Here is a 26,600-nt window from a genome sequence, read left to right on the forward strand (position 1 = left end):
AGAATCAGAAATGCTTGTTAACAGCGACACCTGTGGCCGTTAAATCAACGAAAGTCAGCGTCAGGCTCGCGCTTGCTCGCTCTAAATAGACATGAACGAGCATCGCTCAACACAGTGAGGCGACACACGTCAGCTAAAACCACAATATCACTCTATATTTCACCTGCTTGGCAGTAATGTTAGCTGACCAGACGAAGGTCTCTCCATGAATCAATGCTGACACTGTGTTGGGTGTGTTGGCGGGTCGGTGCCGGGGCTGAAGCAGGAAGAGAAACCTTATCGTCTCCCGACTGCGCCCGCAGGAAGACACCGGCACCCGGTCGGGAGACGATAACGTTTCTCGCTGCGGAGCCCCGTCACTTCACAAGACACGGGAAACCTCTGGTGGTCCGGAGGAGAGACTCAAAGCCACACGCGAGCGCGCATGGTATCCCAACCCGGTAGATTTATACCTGTAAAAAGTTACAAACAGTCCCTTTAAGTTTCTTTGTACCGAGAATGTTATTATTGGGGACGTTTGTGAATGTTTGTTCTGTTGTTTCAAAATGAACAAAAAAACAATAAATATAATATTGAAAAAAAAAAAAGTATCAATACAGCAATGTAAAAATACTCCATTGCAAGTAAAAGTCCTGCATTTAAAATGTCATTTAAAAGTACAGGAGTAGTTATCAACAATACTTAAAAATTAAAAAGTCTGCAGAAAAATGTCTCCTCTCACTTATATATTATATAGGCCTTTATACACGACATTATTGGATTGACAATGGTGCTGCATTTTATATAGTCATGTAGTGGTGGGTTCACAAGATAAATCTGAACGTTTGCGAGATGATTAATGGGAGAGGATTGAAATAAATAAATAGTTTACATACATTGGCTTTCATCTTTTATTCCTTTCTCTAATCTTTGCTATTTTTTGTGAAATATTGGATAATTTAAAATTGAATAATTAATAATTCAAATCTCAGGTTCCATCTGAGAAGTTTAGAGGTGAAATCCCTCTTTAGTGGAAATGCTAACAACTCAGAGATATCTGAAATATGACAAGGTGCCTCAGCCAGATAAGAAGATTGATACCAGTGGACGGTATCAATCTATTGCAATTCTATTGCAATTCCGTTGCAATTCCGCCAAAATGCGCTAAAATGGAGCGTTTTTTTAACACTACAGTATGTAAACATGAGCTAGTAGAAACACAAAATACAAGTATGAACCTGAAAATGAGCATAATATGGGACCTTTAAAGCATGTAACATGTTCTAGTAGAAACCCCAAATACAAGTATGCACCTGAAACCTCTTTAAGTAGCTGCAGTGCTTAAATAAATGTCCTTAGTTACTCTCCAACACTGTTTGTGTGTCAAAATAAATTCACAAAGACAACATAAAATAGAGGACAATAACTCCAATAATTTATTAAAGCATAATTTTGTAAAGCCAGTTACAAATAAAAAAAGAACAACACACACATATCTCTCTCTTTCTCTTTTCTTTTTTGTAACAAGCACAATGTTTTTACTATGTTATTGATGATAATTAATAAGCATAACATAAGATAAGAATGGGCCCCACTCTGGCCGCCTGCGGCTGATAACAGGACCCGTTGTGATGAAGTTGCCCTTGGAAACAGATTTGCGATCAGAAATCTAACTTCAATTCATGAATTCTCTTCAGCAGACACACTGATCACATTTCAGCAACTATACGGGGCAACTTCCTCTTACTCAGTGTAATATCAGACAGACAGAACCACATAGATGTAGAATAACTAGAACAGACAGCTCCAGGTTCCTTCTAAATTATGGCTTATTATGGGTTCTCTGGTTCTCCTCTCATTTTAGCCAAAACTAAAAGAACCAAAAGTTCAAACAGGAACCTGTGAGTGAGTTCTGCTTATTCTAACTCTACAGGCCGGATCCCAGTGGGCTGTGTGTATGCAGTCAGGGCTGTAGCTACCATTGAGTACACTGAGGTCATGACCTTGGTGTTTCTTCTAGGACATTTGGGCATTTTTAGCAAAAGTGGTAAAGGGAGTTTAAATCCTACAATGGAAAAGGTCAATTTTGCTATATTTATTTAGATAAAATCTGCAAAATCCCAAATTATAATATCATTTGTGGTGTCTGATCTAATTTCCTAGAGGGTTGGGTTGGGCGCTGAAGGTGTTGGACTCATGACCTCAGTGTTTCCAAAATCCTACGGCCCTGAACGTGGCACTCCAGATAGACAATTTCACCATAAGAAGTTCAACTTCACTTAATTATCTGGCAAACCATAACTGTTTTCAGAGCAAACATTGACAAAAACTAGTTTAGAAACTTCCGCTAATCCAAATTAGATAACAAATTGGGCCGTGTTTGGATGTTAGACAGTATTTGTTCCGTGGTCATTTAAATATTCCCCCTGGATATTTGGACACGTTGTTTACAAAGATGTGTTATACATGAGGGACGCTGCCGTCTACCTGCAATGCCACAGAGTTAGATGACAGAACAGTGACTTCATTTTCAGTCCAAACACACACACACACGCACGCACACGCACGCACACAAAGCAGTGATGACTGCACAATTGAAACCATCTCGGAGCCCATATCCTCACAGTGTCTCATCTGCTCCTCTTACACTGAGATTTAAAAAAATCCAATATATTTTGTATACATTATCCTCCCAAACACACCTTGCAATACACACAGTACAATAAGAATTAAATAACCCCTAATAATCCCATGCTTTTCCCTTAAACTCACAATCACGACACCATTCTTGACAAAGCTTAGTCATATAAATACGTCTTATTTCTAAGGGATACACTCACTTCTTAATTCTCTTTTTCTCATTTCCCTTTTCTTTTCCAACGGTTACACCATAAATACAGTCTCGCACACTCTCACACATACACACACATACAGCAGCATTCCCGACACAGCACTTCAGGGTGGTTAAGATAGCAGAGGGCATACAGTACAGTAATAATAGTAGTATCAGTAATAAAAGTCATAAACAGGTTGGAAACACAGACAAACTGGAGCTCTTATGCATTATTGTTCAAGTCACTGATCTTAGTAAAGAAATAAAGTGAGAATAGCATGAGCAGACGAGGATATACAATACTTTATGGCTCCAATTGATGCTGCAGACGATAGTGAGTCCCACAGATTACAACAAAATCATCAAAACACTGTGGAACCATGACCACGTTTTCTCATTATGATCTGTGTTTTTACTATTCATTTCTCTGTGAGTCACATTAATGGCACAGCCAGTGGATGATTTACAGTGTTGGCATCATATTCGGACATACAGTGGTCATTATTAACACCATTCACTTGCATGTATTTTACACGAGAGGTGTCACATTGCATTTAGTATGGCGTCTATATACTGTACAGTGCAGCAGTGGCCACCGAAAAATTCCATAATAACTCTTATAATGTGTGATATACAGTACAAAACAATACAGTTTATGTGTACATGTATGTGAATATACAGTAGATATATGTAGACATAGATAGGGGAATGTTTTGTCTCGTACTATTCTGGTTGATATTGTTCTCCTTGTAAAGCCGAGTGAGGCTTTTAACCATGCACCATTGACTCCGTGTCAAGTTAAATGTGACCAGAGAGCCTCTGAAGCAAAAAAACTCTGCTCTTTCTTCTCGATAATATCTATTTGATATTGTTCAGAAATATTTATAGCCACTTTCTTTGGCTGTGTTTTCTTCTTGTGGCCACACGGTGGCACTGACGAGTGAGCGAGTGAATACTATGCTGTATGTCGGGCAGGGGAGCTCATTTTCCCCCCTTTAGTTTAGCCCTGAAGAAGAATCATCTTCTTTTTCTCAGTCACGAACAGATGTGATACAGGTAAACGACAGAGAGAGAACAACAGAGAGAAAGCAGAAAGCGAGAATTTAGCATAATAACTTAATACCAACAGCAAATAAAGGTGCAACAGGAGCGAGGACACGTGAAGAGAAAGAGAGAGACTCTTGAAATTGGAGGAGTGAGAGAAAGAAACAGATTAAAACTGAGAAAGAGTGGCTTTCTTCTGTCTGGCAGTGCACTGGGGGGTGGATTGGTGGGGTATGGGGGGGGCACCGCTGGGACAGACTGGGACTGGGCGGCTGAGTTGTGCTTGTTATTACTGAGTTTTGTCCGGAAAGGGAAGCGGAGAGAAGTGTGGAGTGTGCTTGAACATCTACATGCAGGGCTATAACTGGCGGGTTATGTATTTGAAAAGACCGTCCCAAAAGCTTGTTTTCTTTGTCATGCACATTATTAAATACCCCCCCCTATCCCAAGTGAGACCCAGGCCAGTAGAGTGTGCGTTTGGCTTCTGCGTCCACTTCTATCTCGCTTCCACCCCCCCCCCGTTCGATCATCCACCACTCTTCCTTGAGGAATAGCTGGTTGGTGCGACTGCCTCCGTAAAAAAACAACCAACCAATGCAGAGGCATCTGTTGCCGCTGGATGAACCGAGGGCTCTGACTGGTTGGTGGCTGATCACCTGGCCCAGGAACTGGTTATGCTGGTCACTGACATGGTGCTGCAACGTTTCTTCACCACCATGTTAATGTAGGCCCTCATGATCTTGGTGATCTCCCCGACCTAAAGAGAGAGAAGATAGTGGTTATTATGGGTCCTGGTCTGGCTGTGATAAAGTGATCATTTGTTGGCAAAATTAAAGAGGTAATACAGCGATTTGGTATCGCATTTCCATAAAGTTAGGGGACTCATAAGAGACATCTTAAAAAAAAGAAAATCAAAGCAGCAGAGGCCAAGATATCCTGACTTTTAGAAAACAAAAGAAGTGGGCCAAGCGGGTGAATAAAAAGTCCTCCCCAATATGAAATATATAAAATAATCATAAGACAAGACAAAACAACAAGAATAACAACATTGTGATGGCCTTTTTCACAATGAAAAGAGTAACGCCAACACACCAACTTTTGGATTTTATTTAAATGGCCAACAATCCCAGTCAGATCCCCAACAGGTCAAAAAAGCAATTCAGTTTTCTAACATTTTATAGACCAAACAATTAATCAATGATAAAAAAAATGGTCTGTATTTCTACCATTTAAAGGCACAGTGTGTAGGATTTGGCAACATCCAGTGGTGGTTGCAGAACCAGTACCCCTCCGCTCACTCCTCCCTTTCCAAGACTCCGGTAAGGGGAACCACCGACTGCAAAACCATGGTAATGCCGTTTGCTTCACTCAGAGGTCATCCTAACCATAATAACACGGCTTTAGGTGCAATGGACGTCAGACGGCGGTTCACGTTACCACAGTTTCACAAGTGTGACTACGGTGGCCTTCAGGTAACGTACAAATGCAAAAGGCTCTCTCTAGAGCCAGTGTTTGGTTTGTCCGTTCTGGGCTACTGTAGAAACATGGCGGAGCAACATGGCAGTCTCCGTGAAGAGGACCCGCTCCCTATGTAGATATGAAGGGCTCTTTCTAAGCTAACGAAAACACAACGATTCTTAGTTTCAGGTGATTATACACTAATGAAAACATAGTTATGAATATCATATTCCATATCTGTTAATAGATCCCTCAAAATGTTACACACTGTTCCTTTAAATGATGGATGAAGAAAAAATAAATAAATAAATAAAAGGTATATAATGAATAATGGGCTCTCACCAGTGGCGTCTCAAAGAACATCTCCCTCTCATCCACGATGACCTTGTAGGTGCAGGGCTGTGAAGCCCCAAAGAAGGTGATGTGCTCGTACTGGAAGGTCTCCAGTGGCTTCGGATCACCCCGTTTATACACCGACACGTTTTCAGCGCTCACACTCAGCCACAGGTCATGAGGGAAACCACCTTCTTTACACTACGGAGGCAGAGGAAACAAAGGAGAAGAGGAAAGAAGAGGTTACTTCAGGTATTTTGTGGGTTTTGTACAAATCTCTGTTCCTCTATAGTTTTCTCACCTCCACATCAAACAGAGTAGATCCGTATCCAGGCCACTCCTTGCTGATGCTCATGTATTTCAGCATGGCCTGATGCTGAGGCATGCCCTGCAGCCGGGTCCACTTCTCCAGAACGCTGGTCCGCGTGGCGGACGTCTCCTCCTTCACCCACATCTCCAGCATCTGCTCCTCCTCCACCTGCAACCACACAGGTCACAGGACAAATATGTCAAATGCAGAATAAATATTTCCCCGTGGACTGGTGTAAAATTATGGATTACATATTTTAAGACTGTCCAATTATTACTAATTATTTATTTTTATTAGTATTTACATTCACGTCAACAGGGAAACATTATTTTAATAATAAGATTGATTTAAAGTAAGGAGCTCACAAAATTATGTATTGTTGTTGTATAAATAAAATAAATGTAAGCAATTAAATAAAATATTGGTCATTCCTTTAACTTATTTAATTTAAAAAGTGTACTGAATGAAATAGTATTTTAATAGATCCTATGGACCACCTTTAACTAATGTTAAATCACAAAAATAAATACTAGTCATATTGTTAATGCATTCATATTTTAGATGAGGGAGTACTTTTGAAGTATTTATTTTATTTTAATATTTAAAAGTTAAATTTCTTTACTGCCTTAAAACTTGCTAAAAAAGTAAATATAAAAAATGTAATTCAGCAAGTATCTTTGTGACATGTTGACATTGCTATCTTTTTCAAAAGACCATACTGTATCTGTGTGTTTGCAAGTTTTAGCTCTTTAACTAAAAGTTATTTATACTCAACATTTTTGCAGACCGTTTTTTAACGGCATGCGACCGCAGTTTAAATTGTTTGATGTATTTGTCATGCAGCTAAGATATTAACTAGGTACCTCTCTTTTTGAATTCCACCTGAGGCTAAAGAAGTTCATTTTAAAATGAACGAGATTTACCCGTGTAATGACTTCTTACATCAAAGGTTTAACTTAAGTTTAAATATTTGTACTTTCTGTAACTCAGACGTTGAAACCATAGAACATCTTTTTTCTCTTGCAGATTAATGAGGACCTTTCGGGATGTTTTTCAGTATTGGATAACTTATAATGATCAAAGTATTCCTAGTCTATTATTTAAAAATGTAAAGTTTGGTCTCCAACTCGAGGACAAGAAAAGAGTTTGGAATACAAATTTTATTATTTTGGCAAAATATTTGATATACAGATGTTGTTCCAAAATTCCCTCTATCTTTATGAATATCTATGTACCTTAATTCCTAATTGACCGCTTGTGTTTTTATTCCACTTCATTATTTATTTTTGTCTTGTAATTTCCTTTTTGTAGTCAGTAAAAAAAAACATTCCATGCAGCTATTGGTGTTATTGGTCCATCCATCCATCCATCTTCAACCGCTTATCCGGGATCGGGTCGCGGGGGCAACAGCTCCAGCAGGGGACCCCAAACTTCCCTTTCCCGGGCCACATTAACCAGCTCTGACTGGGGGATCCCGAGGCGTTCCCAGGCCAGAGTAGAGATATAATCTCTCCACCTAGTCCTGGGTCTTCCCCGTGGTCTCCTCCCAGCTGGTCGTGCCTGGAACACCTCCCAAGGGAGGCGCCCAGGAGGCATCCGTGCTAGATGCCCGAACCACCTCAACTGGCTCCTTTCGACGCAAAGGAGCAAGGACTCTACTCCGAGTCCCTCACGGATGACTGAGCTTCTTACCCTATCTCTAAGGGAGACGCCAGCCACCCTCCTGAGGAAACCCATTTCGGCCGCTTGCACCCGCGATTGGTGTTATTGGTGTTCCCGTTCATTTCATCTCTTGAACCTTGCTTGTGTAAGTCTGCATTTTTTACTTCCAATATCACATTAAAGTCTGCACTTCATGGTTGCATTGTTAGGTTCAATATAAAGTACACATGACTTGCAGTAAATGAGCTAAAATGTTACTTCCACCACTGACCTTCTGCTTCTTTAGTGACCCGGTCTTGAAGCTTCTCCTCAGGGTGCCGTCCAGGAAACTCGGGGTCCTTCGTTTCTCCACCCCGACCCCGGGCCCTCCCGGTCCTCCTACCGCTCCCTTCCCATCTCCTGCTCCTGCTCCAGCTCCTCCGGCTCCACCTCCCGCCCCTACGCCCGGCTTGGTGGAGTGGAGGATGCGATTGCGGAGACGTCCGATTGGATAAACGCTTCCCAGGTTCCACCCGGCCCGACCTGCCCCATCGCCGTGGAGATACTGGAGGCGTAAAGCGCCAAGGTGCTGCAAAGTCTCCTCTGAGGCCGGGAAGTGACCGCTTATCAAAGACTCGTGAGCCTGAGAGAGAAAACAAGAAAGTGAGAGACAGAAACTCTATCGTACAGGCTTTCATTTGTTCATTTTGAGTGAGTGTAGAGTAACACATGTAATACACTGATTTAATGACATTAAATCTTTTCCAACTATAGGAGTAAAACCTCATTTAATTTATCGCATTTGGTGTACATACGTTACTGAATCTTTGGGTTTTTTGGGTGATTATTCCCTGAAACTTTCAAACTTCAAGACTTCTAAATTAGCTTTGATATAAATATAAGTAATGAGTGTAAGCTGTTCCCTAGCACGTGTTGATGTGAGGACAAATGTTAGAAATAATTTCAATAAATAGTTTAATAAAAATGGCAGGGGAGACTGGCTGCTGAGAGAATGTTATACATTATTTATTTGGTGTCAATCCATACTTGTTTTACTTTAATAGAAACCTGTATGGGTTTTTGAAATTAAGTATTTAAAAAATCGACCGTGCTATTAATGTTCAGAGAGAAAGAATTAATCTCATTTAAATTGGGAGAAAGTAATGAGCTATTAATAACTAATTCCTTGTTTTACAGACAGTGTTGTGCAGTTGTGCAAAGCTCACCTGCTCAAACATAAAAGCAAACTCCACTCCTTCTTTTGGCATGCTCTCTACGTCCAAGAAGCAGTAGAGCTTGAAGTAGAGCTTCCATTCTCCTTCCTCCTCCTCTTCCTCACTGCCTGCCAACCTGGAAAAATACAGTAGAAGCAGGTTAAGTTACCATTTAGATCCAAACAATCCACTAGCCAGTTGGAAATCACTCTAAATCAGTATTTAGACTAGATGACAAACAACTGACAGCGGTGCACATACCTTTCAAACTTGGCCAGAACGTCGGCCACAATCACTCTGCTCTCCAGAGCTCGGTCTGTACAGGAGTTGTGCTCAAACAGAGAAAACAGGTTCTTGCTCTCCTCCATGGCCAAACCTCTGATCAGCTTCTCCACAACCTGCAGCGGCAACATTAAAACACCGACCAGTTTGTAACAGCACGCTGCAATTCAACCATTAAAATTAGATCTTGTTTGACTAAGATGATGATGTGTGTTTTTGTTGATGTGCACCTCTCCAGCTGTGGTGTGTGAGTTGATGGAGATCTTGCAGGAGCCTCCTCCGTGGCAGTAGACGGTGGTGCTCATCTCCTGTCTCACCAGCAGGGCAGCGATCTCCTCCTGAGAGGGAACAAACTCACGAGACTTGGTGTTCTTCAGGGATTCCCAGATGAAACTGGCGTAACGCTCGATATCCGTGCCGGGATAGCGCTCTCGTACCCTGAGTCAGATCACATTTATTACACAGTTATTCCATGAATGATGTATACATATATAAAAGAGCACAATCCATAATGCAGACACACACACACACACCTCTTGAGGTGGAAGCGGAGGTATCTGAGAATGACTCGACTGGGTAGGAAGGTGCAGCTCATGCAGGTGAGCAGATGCCAGTGTGCCCGATTGGCTGGGCTGTTAGGCTGAGGCACGTGATTGGTCTGCTTGATCACCTGACAATATACCTGAAAAAAAAGAGAAAGATTCACACTTATTTCTAGTAATAAGGGTACCAATAATGAAACAAATTAAAAGGAATTGGTTTGAGTAAATAACTCCAAATGCAAGGATCTTGTAAATGAAATATATGAAATGGAAAAAATAAACATGAGAATTAGAAATCACGTTCATATCTTTGAAGAAAGATGGAAAAAAAAATGAGGTATACAACACACAACATCAGAAAATTTCGAATAATCCCCCGGTGAAAGATGTGACAACTAAGACGATTGTGTGTGTTTAGGCTACCTATGCCAGCTGGTTGTTGTTTCTTTCTTTATAGGTATAATGTATCCTCTGACATGAATTTATCAGCTATCTGTCACTTATATCCTATGAATTGTTATTTATGTAATCAGTAATTTATTTTTATTTATTTATTTATTTATTTTTCTCCTGTTTCATTGATTATTTTTTGCATTTTATCCTATTTTGTCGTTTGCTCCGTAACTACATATTTCTTAAAATGCAAAAAAAAAGAAGTAAATAGATATATGGAGGGGGGTTTGAGAAATCTAAAGTTTTAATCAACATTTGACGGCAAACAGACATGTCAGACTTCTGAAGAAACATTATGTTCTCATGTTGTGGTGGACAAAGAGACACAATTTAATAGACTAAAGAAGTGCCTGAAGGTGGCAGGTAATACTACAGTGCTTGTTACTGCGGTGTCATTTTTAGTACATGTCCTTTAATCATGGTTTCTAGCATGTGAAAGTGTTGCTGGAATCTCTATTTTGCTGTTTTTTCTATGTTTATTCTAACATTTAAGTTTCTATAAAGCTCACTCTGCACACCACTGTGTTCCTCTATTAACTCTGTTGTACCATTCTGCTGCACAAACGCCATTTTCCATTGAGATTAGAAAAGAAAGTAAATAAGTTACCTCATCCCTGAGAGGGCGCAGGTCCTGGCAGGTCTGCAGGATGCCCTGAATGATGGGCACCGTGTCTGCCAGCGTCTCCATCTCCTGCAGCGAGTTGAAAACTCGCACCGCCTCATCCTGCAGACTGGCATAGCCCTGCTGCCTTTGTACTGCACACAGACACAGATAAAAAAGATGAAAAAAGACAAGAGAAGAAGAAGAAACAGCAACATGTAGCTTATAAATAATACCCAGTGGGCAACCTGAGAAGTGAAGCCAATGTTGAAGTGCCTTAAACTTGTATTCTTTCTAATAGCCAGCAGGGGGCGACTCCTTTGGTTGCAAAAAGAAGTCTGGTTGTATAGAAGTCTATGAGAAAATGAGCCTACTTCTCACTTGATTTATTCCCTCAGTAAACATTGTAAACATGAGTTTATGGTCTCAATCACTAGTTTCAAGTCTTCTTCAATACAGCATGATGTTCATTTAGTAAATGATGGTCCCATTTAGAGTCAAATAGACCATAAAGCAGGATATGCTTTAGGGCGTGGCTACCTTGTGATTGACAGGTCGCTACCCCGGCGTTGTCTGGTCTGGGAGTTGTCCGTGTTTTCGTCTTACAACTTTAACCCTTTCACAGTGTGTTTTCAGGTCATGAAAGTTAACCTTTTTGGTCACCTAAAATGTCAAATACAGCGTTGGGTTGTACTTAGCTCCACCCTCTCGTGTCACTTCTTGTTGCAAAAAAACAACGTGATTGTGCTGGCAGGAGCAATTTCATTTTATGAGTGCATAGACTACCGTTGTAATGTTTGGTTTTGAACTGCAGAAAGCCGTATCATGTATGGAAGCTTTTAATACACAAAAATTGTGAAAGCAGAAGGAGAAGACAGAAGAAGTAAAGTTGTTTTCCAAGGTTTTAGGTTGCTGAGTGTTACTTACGGCTGGTGACCTCTCCGTAAGGCAGCGGCAGCAGAGGGGAGTGCAGAGGATGCTGAGTGTATCTGAGGATGGGGTTCCTCCTGTACATCTGCTCCACGATGTCTGGATTCACACTGTTCTCCTGAGAGGACACACAGAGGTCAAATTCAATTTAGGAGTGAGTGTGCGTTGATGCATTTTAAAATGCTTACTTAATAGGTGTGTGTGTTTTACCTTGATGTCTCTGATGAGCTGCAGAGTCGGGGTTTCTATGGGGGTCTTGCTGTCTACGACTCCCTGTATGGCAGCCGTCCACCTCATGGCCTCATTAAGCAATTTTGTGTAGAGGCGGTAGGAATGCTTCCTCCCGTACACGATGACGTTCCAGTAACCTGTAAAAACAGGAAGCAAGGGGTACATTACTACTTAAATGTAAAACCAGAATTATCTCTTTACATGTAGTCTCAAACCTCCTACGTCTAATCCTGGATTAAACCTGCCCTTTCTGCCTTTTCCCTTCACTTCTATCTCCCCCACCTGTCTCTCTGTGCACTCGCTCATCCGGCTGAATGACAGAGCAGAGGGAGTTAAGGACCAGAGTTCCCATCTTGGAGGAGTTTCGCTCTGAGCTCTTGTAGTAATCCAGGGAGTTGTGGGTCAAAACAATCCAGCGCTTCTTCAGCTTCAGGGAGGTGCTCTTAGCATTCGTCTTCATCTCCTTTTGGAGCCAGCCTGAAATGTGATGAGGCAGGAAGAGAGAGAGGGGAGGGAAAGATGTAATGAATCTGTACAGGAACAGCAGGCGCTATGCAATTATTCAGTGTCATCATTTATCCCCAGGTCTATTTGTATTGTGACTAAATCTCATATTGAGATATTTAAGACGAAATCTATCACAACAGGTTTTAAAGGAACAGTGTGTAACAGTTTGGGGGATCTATCAGCAGAAATGGAATATAATATTCATAACTATGTTTTCATTAATCTGTAATCACCTGAAACCTGAAAAAGAATCGTTGTGTTGTTGTTATCTTAAAATGAGCCCTTCATATCCTACACACTGTACCTTTAAATACTCACATGTTACATCATATTTTTGATATTACTCCTATTCAGCCTCACATTGCTGACCTTATTTTAAATGGTAAGTATGCTTTATACTTCCTATCTCTTCTAAGGTCCAGACACACAATTTAAAACACCAATTATCACCATTTATACCTATGTTACTCTCATGGCTTGTAATATATCCACATTTTTTAACAAAGTGATGAATTGAGTCCTCACCCCTGACGAGGAACTCCTGTCCGTCTATCCTGGCGTCTCCTTTGGGCTTCTGCAGCAGACTGATCCAGTGGTGCATCTCCTCCGGTGTGTCACTGTTGCAGTGGATCACACGGTTGGCCGTAATGATGACAAAAGAGTTGGGCCTGCAAAGGTCAAATTATAGACTTTTAAAATAAAAATAAAAAATCCACCTTAAGATACTTACGGGTTGTTTAAATAAGATGGATAGTGATTGCATATATCTGGGTTTTCCAGTAAGAGGAACAAAGAGACGACATCAGAAATCAGCATAATTGTTTATAAAGAGCTTTTCTGAAAACTGAAGCTTATTATCTTCTACTGTAAAATTCAAAACAATTTGAAAAACACAAACAAAGAATAAAAGGGTCCTTGACTTGCAAAGTGAATCAGCATTTCCTTCCTTTTTGGTTATTCATCCAACTTACCGATCAGGATTGTCTGAAGCACAAACAGAGTCAATCAGCCCCACGTCAAGAGTTCCCTGAAGGATGAAAAGAGGAGGAGAACTATTTAAAACATTAATTAATGGGTTATTATTATTATTATAATTATTATTATTATCACTACTATTTCTACAGTAACATGTCAACAATTATAAAGTGATCTTAACCTTAGAGAGACAGGCCAAAGATCAGGCCACATTGTGCAGTAAAAGCCACAAAATGTACTGAGTGTGACGGAGGAATCAGTTATGGGTGTGTTGTTTTTAGAGACTGACCACAGCGTTCTTCGGGTTGGCCTGTTCATGAGACATCTCCAGCAGCTGCTCAGGAGTGCAAACACGCACTTTACTGAGCACATTAAACCACCCACTGCACAGAAAGACAAGAGGCGTCATCACAAGTTCGACTACACAAATCTACTCAGTAACTTTATCTACAAAAATCACTCAAGTCTCCGCCGCACCTCGCATCCTCGGGCGACTCAGCAAACACCTGATAGGTCCTCTCATCCGTCACAAGGTTCAGAGCGTTCTCCTTTTCATGATTATTCACTATCTCCCTGTGAAAACACAAACAGTGCACGTCTGAAACATGCAGATGTTGTCTGGAAAACAGAGTAACAGTGGAGGAGTGGTTGTGTGTTTACTTGGCAGCTCGGATGTCGATGGTTCCCTTCAGCTTCTCCTCGCTGTCGTTCTCGTAGTACATCAGCTTGTTGTCCCTCAGTACGAACCAGCGCATCTTCCAGTTTCTGGCACAGAAGAGACACAATGAAAACACGCCCAAGACAATCTATTCTAGTCAGGTTTACAAGTATTGGAATCAATTTCTATCTGGAATACAGAGTGAATCAGCTTCTTCTTAATTATTTATGAACATTAAGTGTAGTGTTAAAATGATTGCTCTTTGTAATTACTCTGAGAAACAATCAATGAGATGAATTTGTATAAATGAAGTAGGATCAAGCTTTTCTTTTCTTTTTTCCTCTCTTCACAAAATGGCATTTATTTATTATTTCTTCTTTGTTTTATTATATTTGTAATGTTTGTAATTTATTTAGGCTGTTATGCCTGCTGATATAATTTGTGTTTCGTGTTTATCACGATGCATCGGTTTGATTTTGTATTCTGGTCTGTTTTAGTATGATCTGGTGTTGTGTTTAATGTTTTGTTTGTTTTTGGTGTCATGTTTTTGTTAGTAATTATTGTTAAAAAGTAAATTAGCTTCTTTGTATAGCATACCTCTGTCACACTGTACATACATGTATACAAGGGTGGAAGTAACTATACACAAAATCTATGTTAGCGCAATCTAAAAGCTTTGTAATATGTAATTTAGGTTTCTGAATAATAATTCTCAGTACCTCTAAATACTCAGTACCTCTAAATATATTTCAAATTTTCATCTTTTTACTTTTTTAGATTATGAACTAAAGATTAGGGTTATGATGTAGACTATGAAGTAAGACTTGAGAAGTAAATTCTCAAAGTAAAGACAGAGTACACCATCTTGAGAGGGACACTGACGTCTTCCAGCACTGCAGAGGGCTCAAAGTATCGGGTTAGACAGACATATGATGACACATTCATCCAACACATATTGATCATTCACATCTAAACTGTACTGGACACACACACACACACAACAGAGATTGTGGTTTAATTAGCATGCAGGCTGCACTCAGTAACAACTACAACAACCTCCGTGAGAGGGTGGAGAGTCCTCCTCCCTTCTTGTAGAGCCAGCCAGACTTGAGAGACTCTTGTTTGGACCGGAACCACATGAAGGTTTCGTCCTTCAGCACACACCAACGCCTCCTCCATGGGATCATCAGACCAGCTGAGGGAGCAGACGATACAAATGATTGTCATGAAAACAAAATTCAAAAGGTGGAGATGGTTTAACTTGAAAATGAGATCTTTAGAAGTTTAGAAACGCAGATACCCACCCTTCATATAGAGGTAGCCGTGGAAATACGGTGGTCCATTTCCATTAAGCAAGGTCACTCTGCCGTTATGCACTTCTTCATCAGTGTCCATCATGCCATCGTGTTCATCGTCACTGTCTGCATACTGCAACATCATACAAAAAAAAAAAAATATTTATCTTATATAATAACAAAAGAAAAAAGTAAATTAAATCATCAGATTTTTTTAAACAATACAGTAACTTTTTAATTTTTTTTTAATTATTCACTGCATAGCTGCTCATACATATCTGCGTGCACGCGTGTGAGGATGCGTGTAAGTATGTGTCCTCACAGAGTCGGAGCTGCCTCTGTAGGACTCGTGGCTGGTGTTGGTGCATGTCGACTTCCTCGGGTGCTCCTCGTCCGTCGGGGCGGCGCTGCCACGGTTGCTCCCGGACACAGAGCTGTCGTCTCCGGCGTTGACGGACCCGTCCTCCTCCTCCTGGTCGTAATCTGACTCGGTGTCTGCAGGCATGCTGTAGATGGGCTCCTCCCCGTCCCCCAGGCTCTCCACCATGCTCACCTTCCTCTCCGAGTCTCCATCTTTTTTCTCCCCCTCTCCTGGGTGTGGAGGAGGAGGAGGAGGAGGGATAGTGGAGCCATCTCCAGGTGGAGGGAGAGGAGGAGGTGGAGGAATTCCAACGACAGGCACACCATCTGCGGGGAGAGGAGGTGGAGGAGGTGGTGCAGGAGGCACTGTCCCCTCTGCGAAAGCAGGCGGGGGAGGAGGGAGGTGAGCAAATATGTCCTGATCAATGGGAGCGTCTGTCTCCGCGGGAGGAGGGAAGTCAGGGAGAGGGATGCACTCCTCCTCAGCATGAAACCCCTCGTCTACCTCCTCTTCTTTAGACGCACCTCTGCTGGCACTTGCAGCTTTTGGAGCTTTTGCCTCTGCGGCGGGCTTGGCTGCAACTGCTCCCAGCGAAGGGTCCACGCCGCTGAAGTTCAGGAGGTCGATGAGCTCCGTGGCCTTGCGGGACGCCTCCTTCTTCATCCGTTTGATCTCAGCGTCGCGGCGCAGTTGCAGCTCCTGTTTGGAGGACTCGCACAGTTGGGACACCTCGTCTTCTCTCTTCTTCTGCAGACGCTCGATCTCTCGCTCCAACTGCAGGATCTCCTCCATCTGCTGGGCCTCACCCTAGACGGGAAGAGGAGAAGAGAAGGAGCCGATTAAGCATCAACATTTACACTTTATTCTGTAAATGAACGGGAGGAGAAAAAGATGCAACATCAAGTGTTTTAGAGGTAAAGGGAAAACATACTGGGGTAGAACTATCATCTGATGATTTTGCCTCTGACGATTTTGTCTTTTTCTCTGCTCCTTCATTCACTCCCTCCTGCTCCCCTTCGCCCGCCGTCTTCTTCTCCTCCTCCTGTTTCTTCTTCTCTTCTTCCTCCCTCTTCTTCTTCTTCTCCTCTCTGAGTTTTCGAACTCGCGTACGCGCCACCTGACCTCGCCTGTGTCTCTGCAGCACCTGCGCAGCCTTGCGTTGCTTCACGTACCGCCTGCGTTGGATGTGCCTCCTTAGATGTTTCTGGAGGGTGACGACGCTGGCTCGTGCAAGCTTGAAGTGCTTCCTGTGGACAAAATGAAAAAAAAAACATAAACCACAGTGAATAAGAACTGGCATATATAAATGTCAGTTCCTATTATCTGTAAGAGGGTCTTACTTGGCAGAGAAAGTGAGTAGGTGGGCTCGAATTATCATGGCAGCTTGGCGTCGGACTTCATCCCTGTCTTTCTCTAAACGCTGCTCCAGAGCCTCTTTCATGAACACCTGCAGGATAAAGGTGAAAGGTTACCATGAAGATGTCTAATGCAATGTAGAAAACGTATTAAATGATGGATTAATCATGAATTGTTACAAGTGCTGGTGATTCAAAAACTGCTAAATCTCACCTTGGTCTTGCCCAACTGCCACACTTTCTTGGTCTTGTCATATTTGGTTAGAAGGTCTGTAGTTCTCTTTTTATCATCTCCTGCTGCTGCTGATGATGATGATGATGATTTCTCTTTCTGAATGATTTTATACCTTGCAGGGACAAATTGTGAGAGACAAACAAAAGAGAGATCTCAACAAAAAGGGTAAAAATTCAGAGACACTTGCACAAACACACACAGACAAATGAGATAAAAGATAAGATAAAGGTAGATTTAAAGACACTTACCGATTGTAGAAATCTTTGAAAGTTCTGCGGACGGGGAAGCCGGCCCGACGGATCTTCACAGTCTCCAACATCCCAGAATACCTCAGCTGGTTCAGGACGACCTCTGGGTCAAACACACTGGGATTCTACAAGTAAAAGAAGAAGGATTATTTAACACTGAACTTCAGTAGGTGATCGCCCATCAGGCTTTAAGAGAGCATTAAGGTGGATTTGAGAACTGAGACAGAAACTGACTGACCTTTTTCATGTTGGGCTTAATGCAGCGAATGAAGAACGGGTTGGAAACACTCAGAAGAGCCATGAGAGCATGGAGGGAGTCCTGAGGAAGCACAGAAAGGAAAATAATAAAATATTTGTGCATTGCTTTCTTATGGCAGTGAGCAAAATTACAATAGTAACTCTTTCAACGATCCTTATGTCTCAGAGGGGAATACACTTCAAAAATAGTCTTTAACTCTCATGAAATAACTGGTCTATTAATCTATTAGCTGAAAAACATAATTGTGTTTTTCAGCTAATAGATTGATATAATCGTTTATCCATTCAGGAAAAATACTCTAGTTTCTTAAAATGTGAGGATTTGCTGCTTTTCTCTGTTATATATCACTGTAGAGTGAATATCTTTGAGTTTTGGAGTGTGACAGGACATTTTAAGACATCATCTCGGGCTCTGGGAAAATATGATGGGCATTTTTACTAATTTATGAAATTTTTAAGTCAAATCACTTCATTTAATCCACAACTATTCTTTACACCAGGGGTTTTCAAAGTCTGAGACTGTGGGCCTCCCCTCAGACAAAGCTTGGAAAGAGGCGCCCCCTCAACATCCCTTAGTTTACTTGATTAGTTTCGCTCAATTCCTGGATGCCTATGGTAAAATGGTAAATGGCCTTGGACTTATATAGCGCTTTTCTAGTCTTCCGACCACTCAAAGCGCTCTACACTACATGTCAGCATTCACCCATTCATACACTGATGGCAGAGGCTACTAAGGTGCCAAATTTGCCTATCAGGATCTAATCTAAATACTCATTCACACACCGATGGCTATGCCTTCGGGAGCAATTTGGGGTTAAGTGTCTTGCTCAAGGACACATCGACATGTGACCCAGAGCAGCCGGGAATGGAACCACCGACCTTCCGATTGGTGGACAACCTGCTCTACCCTCTGAGCCACAGCCTCCCCTATGGGATCAAATTATGTTATTTGATCCCATATACATTCAAAATTTGAGCCAAGATAGCCTTATATTGACTTCAGACTGAAAAATCCCACACATTTAGGTTATTCTATGTGATCTTTTGATAACTAATGTAATATGTTTTCACTTTTATTCACTGAGCCTCCCTGAAAGTGTTTGGAGCCCCCTGAAGAGGCCCGCCTCCCAAACCTCTGCTTTAGACTGTTAGTTATGAGTTGCTCGTTACGTTGGGTATCTAATCGTCTTAAACTGCTCGCTTCACTCACCCTGAACTGGGAGCTCACGGTGGGTTTGCGTCTGGCCGTTCCCATCTTTTCCTCATTGTTCCTGCTGCCGACCTTCTCAAACAAGTCGTAGATGAAGTCCAGTCTGAGAGGCAACAGAAACATGATGGATTACACACTATGCCACACATATGATACATTATTTCAGTGGAAATACTGGTGACGATAAAAAAAAATCATGTACAGAAATCCACTATAGCTGAATTTTCATTTTCAGGAAAGTATAAACTGTTTCTCGATACTATTTGTATAACTCACATTATATCGCTTGCTGGTGAAAACTTGACATTTTAGATGATTTTTGGGGGTTTAAATGATCCTCAGACCTGTTTGCTTCTTGACATTTTTCAAAGACATGGACATTTCGATGACTTTGCAATATAGTTTTCTCCCAACAATGAACATTTTTTACTAGTCATTGTAGATGATTCATATCAGCTCAAAAACTCTTCTTTGAATGACTGAAATAAACCAATTACTTAAAACAATCCCAGGATTTATTACAGTTCCAATAAACTCTTCATTGTGATTGAATGTGTGTGAATGTCCTGCCTGCTGTCCTTGAGCATGTTGAGAATGTCGTCTCTGAAGGTGTCTCTGTTCTTCTCAAGGATCCCTCTTACATCATACAGGACCTGAACAACACAGACAGGTTCATCATGATACCCCAGACTTCACTACAATAACAAATACAGTATGTTGACGACATGAAGCGGCTCAGTTGTACGTCACTCACCTCCCCGGCATAATGTTTGATACCGAACTGATGATCGGCAAGTCTGGGCTTGACGTAGTAAGGGTTTGTCTGCAAGAAAACAGGAAAATAGCACAAAAAATTAAATATAATGCAACGTTTCATACCAGCACAGTAGCTCAACTTTTTTATTGATAATAATAACCCACAGAGTGTCTGCTGTGCAACTTCTCCAGCAGAGTGAAGTCAGTTCCTTTGGGGAATCGACTCTCTTCATTCACGAGTGCCAACAAGCCCAGTTTCTAAGAGAAAGAAGAAAAAAACATCCTGTTACTGCATCGGCTTTATGAAATCAGCAACACCTTCTAAAACATCAGTCCAATATGATTAGATCAGTTCCCAGAGAGCATCTGAGGCGTCCAACACAGCCTTTATTTCAACTCACTTCCACCCAACACTGATTTATAAAAGTCTGTCTAGCTGATGCTGAAGTAAATCATTATGTTAATGTGAACCCAATATTTAAACTTCCTGGCCAGGTGCACAAGATACACAGATTTTGAAACATTTGATGCACCAACTCAGTGGTTCCCCACCGATTTTCAAAACAAAACAAACAAACAAAATCCTCAATTTTTCTTTTTTTATTAAAATCAACTTTCTTTAATGAATAGAACTCGTCAGTTTCGTCAATATTAAACAACATTTGTGTCAGAGCCCGAATAAATATTTTGTTATTGTGGTTAAATAAAATGTAATTTATGGTGTTGTTAGATCGCTGCTAGACCGCCCCGTTAATACAGGTGCGAGCCTCCCTTTGTGTGCGGCCAGCGGGAGAGCAACAAGTTTTTGACCACAGTGAAAATGTTGTTTTTGAAAGGCTAAACGCCAACAAATATGGATTGAAACAGAATATTTTGTTAGATTTTGCTAGTAAAAAAATATCTTTTAAAGTAGTTTTATATACAGACTTTTGCATAAATTATTCAGTAAGTGTGTTACATTATTACAGCTCTAAACACCGTTCATGTTACAAGTTACGACAAATCATTTTCCTACCTTCTCTATAAGGTCGAGACACTCTGCATTGTCCATCCAGTCTATGGCGTCCCACTGGACACCTTCCCTGTGGAGAGTAACCCCAAACAGTTATACATGGAAAAATAACTTCATACCAGTGAACAACCTGTTGCATGCTCAACAAAACACTGGTGAAACAAAAGATCCTCAGACAAATCAGCAAAAATGCAGGTGTGTAGATGGATATACTGTATGTAGGAGTGCACCTGTTGTACTCTAGCTGCTCCAGGGAGAAGATATGCTTGTTGAAGTACTCCTGAAGCTTCTCGTTGGCGTAGTTGATGTTAAACTGCTCAAACCGATTCACCTGGAAGCGAAGACACATATCTCATATACAGATCTGTGTGTGTGTGTGGATGAACTACTATGGTGCTTCTTCCAGCTAAACAGTTCAAAGTTCTGACCTCAAAGTTCTCAAAGCCAAAGATGTCGAGGATGCCGATGGATTTAAAGTTTTCCTTCCCTTTGATCTTCTGATTGATCTTGAGGATGATCCAGGAGAAACACTGGGAATATAACGCCATGGCAACAGAGTCCCGGGAATCTACGGCCTGTAAGGATGAGAGCGTGAGTGTGTCGGGAAGAGCCATAGATGGATGGGGAGGGGGAGAATAAATGTGTGGATGTACACGAGTGTGTGCTGACCTGCTCTATCGTGAGTGGCGAGCAGATTTCCTCTCCTCTGAGGATTATGGAACGCTGAGTCAGCACTTCAGACAGCTGGAAGGCGTCCAGGCCCAGCAGCTCGCTGGCATTAGTGGCCACTGAAAGATGTACAAAGATGTGTTACACTTCTGCAACACAGTTTTTACTTTTCCAAACCCACTTTACACCACTGACCTTGCTTGGTGGTGATCTGGGCTCCTCCTGCAGTCATGAACTCGATGTTTCCCAGCTGTAAGACTCCAGACAGCAGCTTAAACATGTCTCTGATCTCCTCCTCTGAGAACTCCAACACCTTCAGCGCCTCCTACACGCAGACAAAAAGCACAGTAAATGAGATCAGGTCCAACGGACAGGTGCTTTCAACATTTTTTATCTCAGCGGCTAAGAAGACAAAAAGAATACACAGTAGTATAGCAGCTGATTCTGCATCGATGCGCTCACTTACAGAGGTTTGATAAATGGTGTTTCAAATTTCAACTGTACAAACATTGCTCTGAGATGGAGCTGCTCTTTGGGCAGAAATAATATTGACCTCAAGATGCAATGCATGTTTTTTCTGTTTTTTTTTATACAAGAAACAACTACAAAGAAGACTCTTCAAAATCTAGGAGGGGGTGCAGATTTTGGGGACATTTTGGGAACATAATTTTTGTCAGTTGTATTTTATTAAAGCTGCAACGATCTATCGATTAGTTGTCAACTATTAAATTAATCGCAAACTGACTAATTGCTAATCGGTTAGAGTAATTTTTTAAGAAAAAAAAGTCTAAATTCTCTGATTCCAGCTTCTTAAATGTGAATATTTTCTGGTTTCTTTACTCCTCTGTGACAGTTAACTGAATATCTTTAAGTTGTGGACAAAACAAGACATTTGAGGACGTCATCTTGGGCTTTGGGAAACACTGATCGACCTTTTTCATAATTTTCTGACATCTTATAGACCAAACAACTAATGGATTAAAGCTGCAGGCTGCAAACATCCCTTAGGGTTTGGAATTAAGTCTCTATATCTGTTAGTTTTGTAGTTATGGTTAAACAACGCCCAAATTCAGATCACAGTTTAAATTGTTGTCCTTAAAAATGCCTTTTGTGTTATGAATTTAATGGAAATCTGCTCATAACCTGCTGAAAAAAAAAGGAAAACAACCTGGCCGAGGTAAAAATGCTGTAAGGTTGGAAGGTCATCGTCTAACTACTAACATGCATAGACAGCTATTGTCTTGTAGTGTGACTAGTGTAAACCTAGAAAGACAGCTCAAATTACAAAAATAATTTCTAGTAATACGGATAACTTCTAGTTTGATGATTTCTGCCTCCAGAGCAGCTTTTGTCCCCGGGAAAATGTTTGTAAAACTCGAATCTTCTTAACAAAGAAAAGACTGACCATAACACTGATATATAGCTCTTTGTCATTCAGACTCTTGTCCTTCATACATCCTGATTGGTTGAGGTAGTGGAAAGATTCGACAGGCTCCTCCAAGAAGTACAGGTCTGATAGAGGAAATATAATATAATGTCAGCAGGGAGAGATGCACATTGAGATACTTAACTGCACTTACACTATGTGGATGTAGTCTGATTATAATGTTATCTGCTGCTATATACTGTTTCTCTTTGTAACACCAGTTGACACAACAACATTGGTGTGCGTTTCCTTACTTTTATGCTCTTTGCTAGCTCCTGCCAGCAGAGCGTAGAAGATGTGGTAGTTCCGTTCTCCAGGGTTTTGTCGCACCACTCGGTTCTACAACAAAAATCAATGCAGCAAAGCGACATTTCATCATGATTCACAAAATGCAACTATAACAATCACTCCAAATTAATTTGAATAACTTGATATGAGCAGGCTGCGGGCTTGATTACCTTTTCCAGTAAATCTGAAAGGTAGAGAGTCAAGGAAACAACAATTATACTCCTTTAGCACACCCTTTTATTCAATAATAATAAAAGCACATACAAGTTCTGGCACATTTCATACAAATAAACACATTTTTTAATATATACTGTATATATATATATATATATATATATATAAGGATACAGTCAATGACGCAGCCTCCCTGGATGTTGCCGCCCTCAGAGAAGTGAAGTTGGATGAATTTCCCAAAGCGACTGGAGTTGTTGTTGTAAACCGTCTTTGCATTACCAAACGCTTCCATGATCGGACTTCACAGAGAGGAAAAACCTGCAGTTAGTGCTTTTTATTTTGTCTGTAATTTATCTGTTCATGCAGTATAGAACATAGTACACCGGCCATGTGCTGCAGAGGCCATTCATTATCCATTCATTATGTTTTTCCAAAAGCAACATTATTTTACTGCTCTTTTTCAGCAATACTCTGCTTCATATTAACATCATCATCCATTAGTGCCCCGTAGCCGACATACACTGATTACTTATCGCTCCCACAGTATCTGGATTTACTCACTGGCTCCCTAAAGGATTGACTTGTCTTAAAACTTGACAACAAAATCCTTCAAGTCTTAGTTTTCGACTTGCTGGAACAATAAAAGACATATAAAACCGCCTTGCATGGGTGCACACCTTGAATATTTCATTATTAAAGCGATGCATTGAATGGACTTGATCTCAGAGATGTAGAAACATTAATATTACATTTCAAAGTGTAATTTCAATAGCTGCAAAAATGTGTCCATTAACTGACTTGTTGATCGACAGAAAATTAATTGCCAACTATTTTTGACAATCGATTACACGTTTTAGTCATTTTTAAAGCAAAAATACCAAACATTTGATGCTACCAACGTCAGTGTTTCTCTGTTTTATGTGAACTAAATGTCTTTGGGTTTCGGGATGTTAAACATAGATTTCTGAAGGTGTCTCCTTGGAAACCCTGACAGGCATTTTTTGTACTTTTTTACGAACCAAAAGATTGATCGAAACCAAACAGCAGATTGATCAATAATGAAAATAATCGTTAGTTGCAGCCCTTGTCAGCATTCAGAGGGCTTAAAGATTTGCTTTTGATGACTTTATTTAGACTTTAAGACTTTTGTAAAACTTATGACATGGTTGGGAATGTCTTTAAGTCCTATTTTCTATTACACGACTATTTTTACATATTTCTTTTACTTTTTACAGTGTATATTTCTTTTTACATATTTCTTATTTCTATTTCTACATATTTATTGCTATTTTTGTAATATATTGTAGTAAAATGCACACATTTTTCAATACTTTATTTCTATTTTTCTTACAACTTCTCTATGTTTATATATATTTTGATTCTAAAATGGAACAACTGTAACGTAACCCAATTTCCCCCAATGATCAAGGATCAATAAAGTATTTCTGATTCTGAAACTTGACCGGGACTCCTTTCGAATGACTCTAGACTTGAATCTGACATTTTGCGAAATGCTGAAGAACAGCTCTGGTAGTAACAGTAAAAGAAAAGTAAAGTGTGTCATCTTCATTTTGCTCATACCTGCTCTGTACGATGGCCTGCTCCACTCGTGTACTTTTCTCTGATGGAGGCGTACCGGCTGAGTTCTGGCTCATCACCGACAGGAACTGAAGCAACAGTTTAGTGCTCTCCGTTTTCCCTGCGCCTGATTCACCACTGGAGTACACGCGCACACACACACACACACACACACACACACACACACACACACACAATTTAATTAAACACACTGTGACCTTCTCTGACATTTCCATATCTTAACTTGGTCTGGTTGTTTAGTTGATACTGGGGTTTGATAGCTTCAGAGATATTGCATTAACTCCCAGTCTGTCTCAATCAGGATATCAAGAGAGACAAAGCCTGAGTGTAATTGAAAGCATGACCAGATTAGCCAAGCAGGCCAGGAGCAGTTAACCAACTTCGCCCTGTGTTTTTTTTTCTCGTCTTTTATTGGTGGAGGGATGCCGATTATTCTTTTTCATCACCAAGGCAGAAAGTTTCATCCTCTTGTCTATCTTCGTATCTCTTTGAGCTTGATCTCAGCTCAGTCTCTCTCCCCAAACAACCACTAAAATCAATATGTCTGAGACGTGGGGAATGCTAGTCTACTTCCTTCAGGCTTCACCTTGATTTTCATTGTCATTTTCTACCTCTCTCTGTATGGGCTCCAAGTACAAACGGGTGAAAAAGATCCGCCTACCAGCACTTCTGAAGCTCACTAATCAACACATTATATCTTGTTTGTTTAAAACGTACAAAACCCGAACTGTAAAAATCGTAGCCTGCATATAAAGATGGACGATGCATCTCCACTTCCTCCCACTGTAGAAAAGTGAAGCCAAAACATCTGATTGAGCTGCCGTCTTGAGATTTTGACGTCATTTGGAGCCAGAGTCTGCGCAGTAGTGATTGGGGGGTGGAGGCGGTCATGTCTAAATGGTAACACGCAAATTGCAAAACTCTGGCGAGATGGTTAAGGTTATGCATTGTCCTCTAATGGTTAAAGTTGGAATAGGTCGTTGGGCAGCGAGTCTCACGACAGTTTTTGCAAGATACAGGTTACTTTCTAGACACGGCCGGGGGTGCAGCGGTATCAAGGTCCCGCCCACACACCCGCCCAAACCAATCACACGCATGGCCACAGCTTAGTAGCTAGAGAGAATCACAGCTGTCAACCATGAGTCTCACCCCCTTTTTATAGCCTAGCGTCAATTTAAAACCAAACTTGTCTGAAAAATGAACACTTGAACATACATCAGCGTTATAAGAGCTGCCTAAAATGACAGAGACCATCTTTGGGAAATTTTATTTCACATGTACTTTGACTTTTTAGTTTGGCTCATGTTCCATCCACTAACACAGAGGGGGCGGGGTTTATGACCTATAGTGCAGCCAGCCACCAGGGGCTTCACTTTTGGTCAGTTTTTGTCATGTGTTCCATCTTTTTATACAGTCTATGTTTTCTACCTCTCTCTGTATAGGCTCCTAGTACAAATGGGTGGAAAAGATCCACCTACCAGCACTTCTAAAGCTCACTAATCAACACATTATATCTTGTTTGTTTAAAACGTACAAAACCCAAAGTGTAAATGTGTCTTTATGCCAGGATAAGCTAACTGTCTCCTGGCTGTAGCTTCATATTTAGCAACAGACATAAGGGTGGTATCGATCCTCTCTATTAACTGCTGATGAAAGCAAATAAGGCAGACATTCAGAGACATACAAAAAAATGCATGTATAACTCTGGGTAAGTGGGACAGTA

General features: G+C 40.9%; 1 protein-coding gene across 2 annotated transcripts in view; it reads right to left on the reverse strand.

Annotated features, from left to right (window-relative positions):
- Positions 1-1,398: 1,398 nt before the first annotated feature.
- Positions 1,399-26,600, reverse strand: part of myo10l1 (myosin X, like 1) — a 58,201-nt gene continuing 32,999 nt past the window's right edge. The window contains exons 5-43 of one of the 2 annotated variants that reach the window (XM_074660764.1): positions 24,860-24,994; positions 23,453-23,577; positions 23,275-23,288; positions 23,071-23,155; positions 22,796-22,902; positions 21,586-21,715; positions 21,391-21,509; positions 21,150-21,296; positions 20,952-21,052; positions 20,725-20,791; positions 19,875-19,967; positions 19,708-19,776; positions 19,524-19,606; positions 18,954-19,056; positions 17,724-17,804; positions 17,486-17,610; positions 17,217-17,349; positions 16,988-17,094; positions 16,579-16,894; positions 15,609-16,454; positions 15,296-15,419; positions 15,048-15,186; positions 13,994-14,098; positions 13,811-13,906; positions 13,623-13,716; positions 13,330-13,385; positions 12,884-13,026; positions 12,134-12,328; positions 11,831-11,988; positions 11,618-11,738; positions 10,697-10,845; positions 9,628-9,776; positions 9,325-9,532; positions 9,074-9,210; positions 8,825-8,948; positions 7,891-8,241; positions 5,949-6,125; positions 5,657-5,848; positions 1,399-4,613 (exon numbers count right to left, since the gene is read on the reverse strand). In XM_074660764.1, coding sequence (XP_074516865.1) covers positions 4,509-4,613; positions 5,657-5,848; positions 5,949-6,125; positions 7,891-8,241; positions 8,825-8,948; positions 9,074-9,210; positions 9,325-9,532; positions 9,628-9,776; positions 10,697-10,845; positions 11,618-11,738; positions 11,831-11,988; positions 12,134-12,328; positions 12,884-13,026; positions 13,330-13,385; positions 13,623-13,716; positions 13,811-13,906; positions 13,994-14,098; positions 15,048-15,186; positions 15,296-15,419; positions 15,609-16,454; positions 16,579-16,894; positions 16,988-17,094; positions 17,217-17,349; positions 17,486-17,610; positions 17,724-17,804; positions 18,954-19,056; positions 19,524-19,606; positions 19,708-19,776; positions 19,875-19,967; positions 20,725-20,791; positions 20,952-21,052; positions 21,150-21,296; positions 21,391-21,509; positions 21,586-21,715; positions 22,796-22,902; positions 23,071-23,155; positions 23,275-23,288; positions 23,453-23,577; positions 24,860-24,994 — 5,809 coding nt within the window. In that variant the 3' untranslated portion in view covers positions 1,399-4,508. Of the gene's footprint in view, positions 4,614-5,656; positions 5,849-5,948; positions 6,126-7,890; positions 8,242-8,824; positions 8,949-9,073; positions 9,211-9,324; positions 9,533-9,627; positions 9,777-10,696; positions 10,846-11,617; positions 11,739-11,830; positions 11,989-12,133; positions 12,329-12,883; positions 13,027-13,329; positions 13,386-13,622; positions 13,717-13,810; positions 13,907-13,993; positions 14,099-15,044; positions 15,187-15,295; positions 15,420-15,608; positions 16,455-16,578; positions 16,895-16,987; positions 17,095-17,216; positions 17,350-17,485; positions 17,611-17,723; positions 17,805-18,953; positions 19,057-19,523; positions 19,607-19,707; positions 19,777-19,874; positions 19,968-20,724; positions 20,792-20,951; positions 21,053-21,149; positions 21,297-21,390; positions 21,510-21,585; positions 21,716-22,795; positions 22,903-23,070; positions 23,186-23,274; positions 23,289-23,452; positions 23,578-24,859; positions 24,995-26,600 lie in introns of those variants that run through there. The other variant, XM_074660763.1, reaches the window with a different exon arrangement.

The sequence above is a fragment of the Sebastes fasciatus genome, chromosome 15, assembly GCF_043250625.1.
Source record: "Sebastes fasciatus isolate fSebFas1 chromosome 15, fSebFas1.pri, whole genome shotgun sequence".
NCBI lineage: Eukaryota > Metazoa > Chordata > Actinopteri > Perciformes > Sebastidae > Sebastes > Sebastes fasciatus.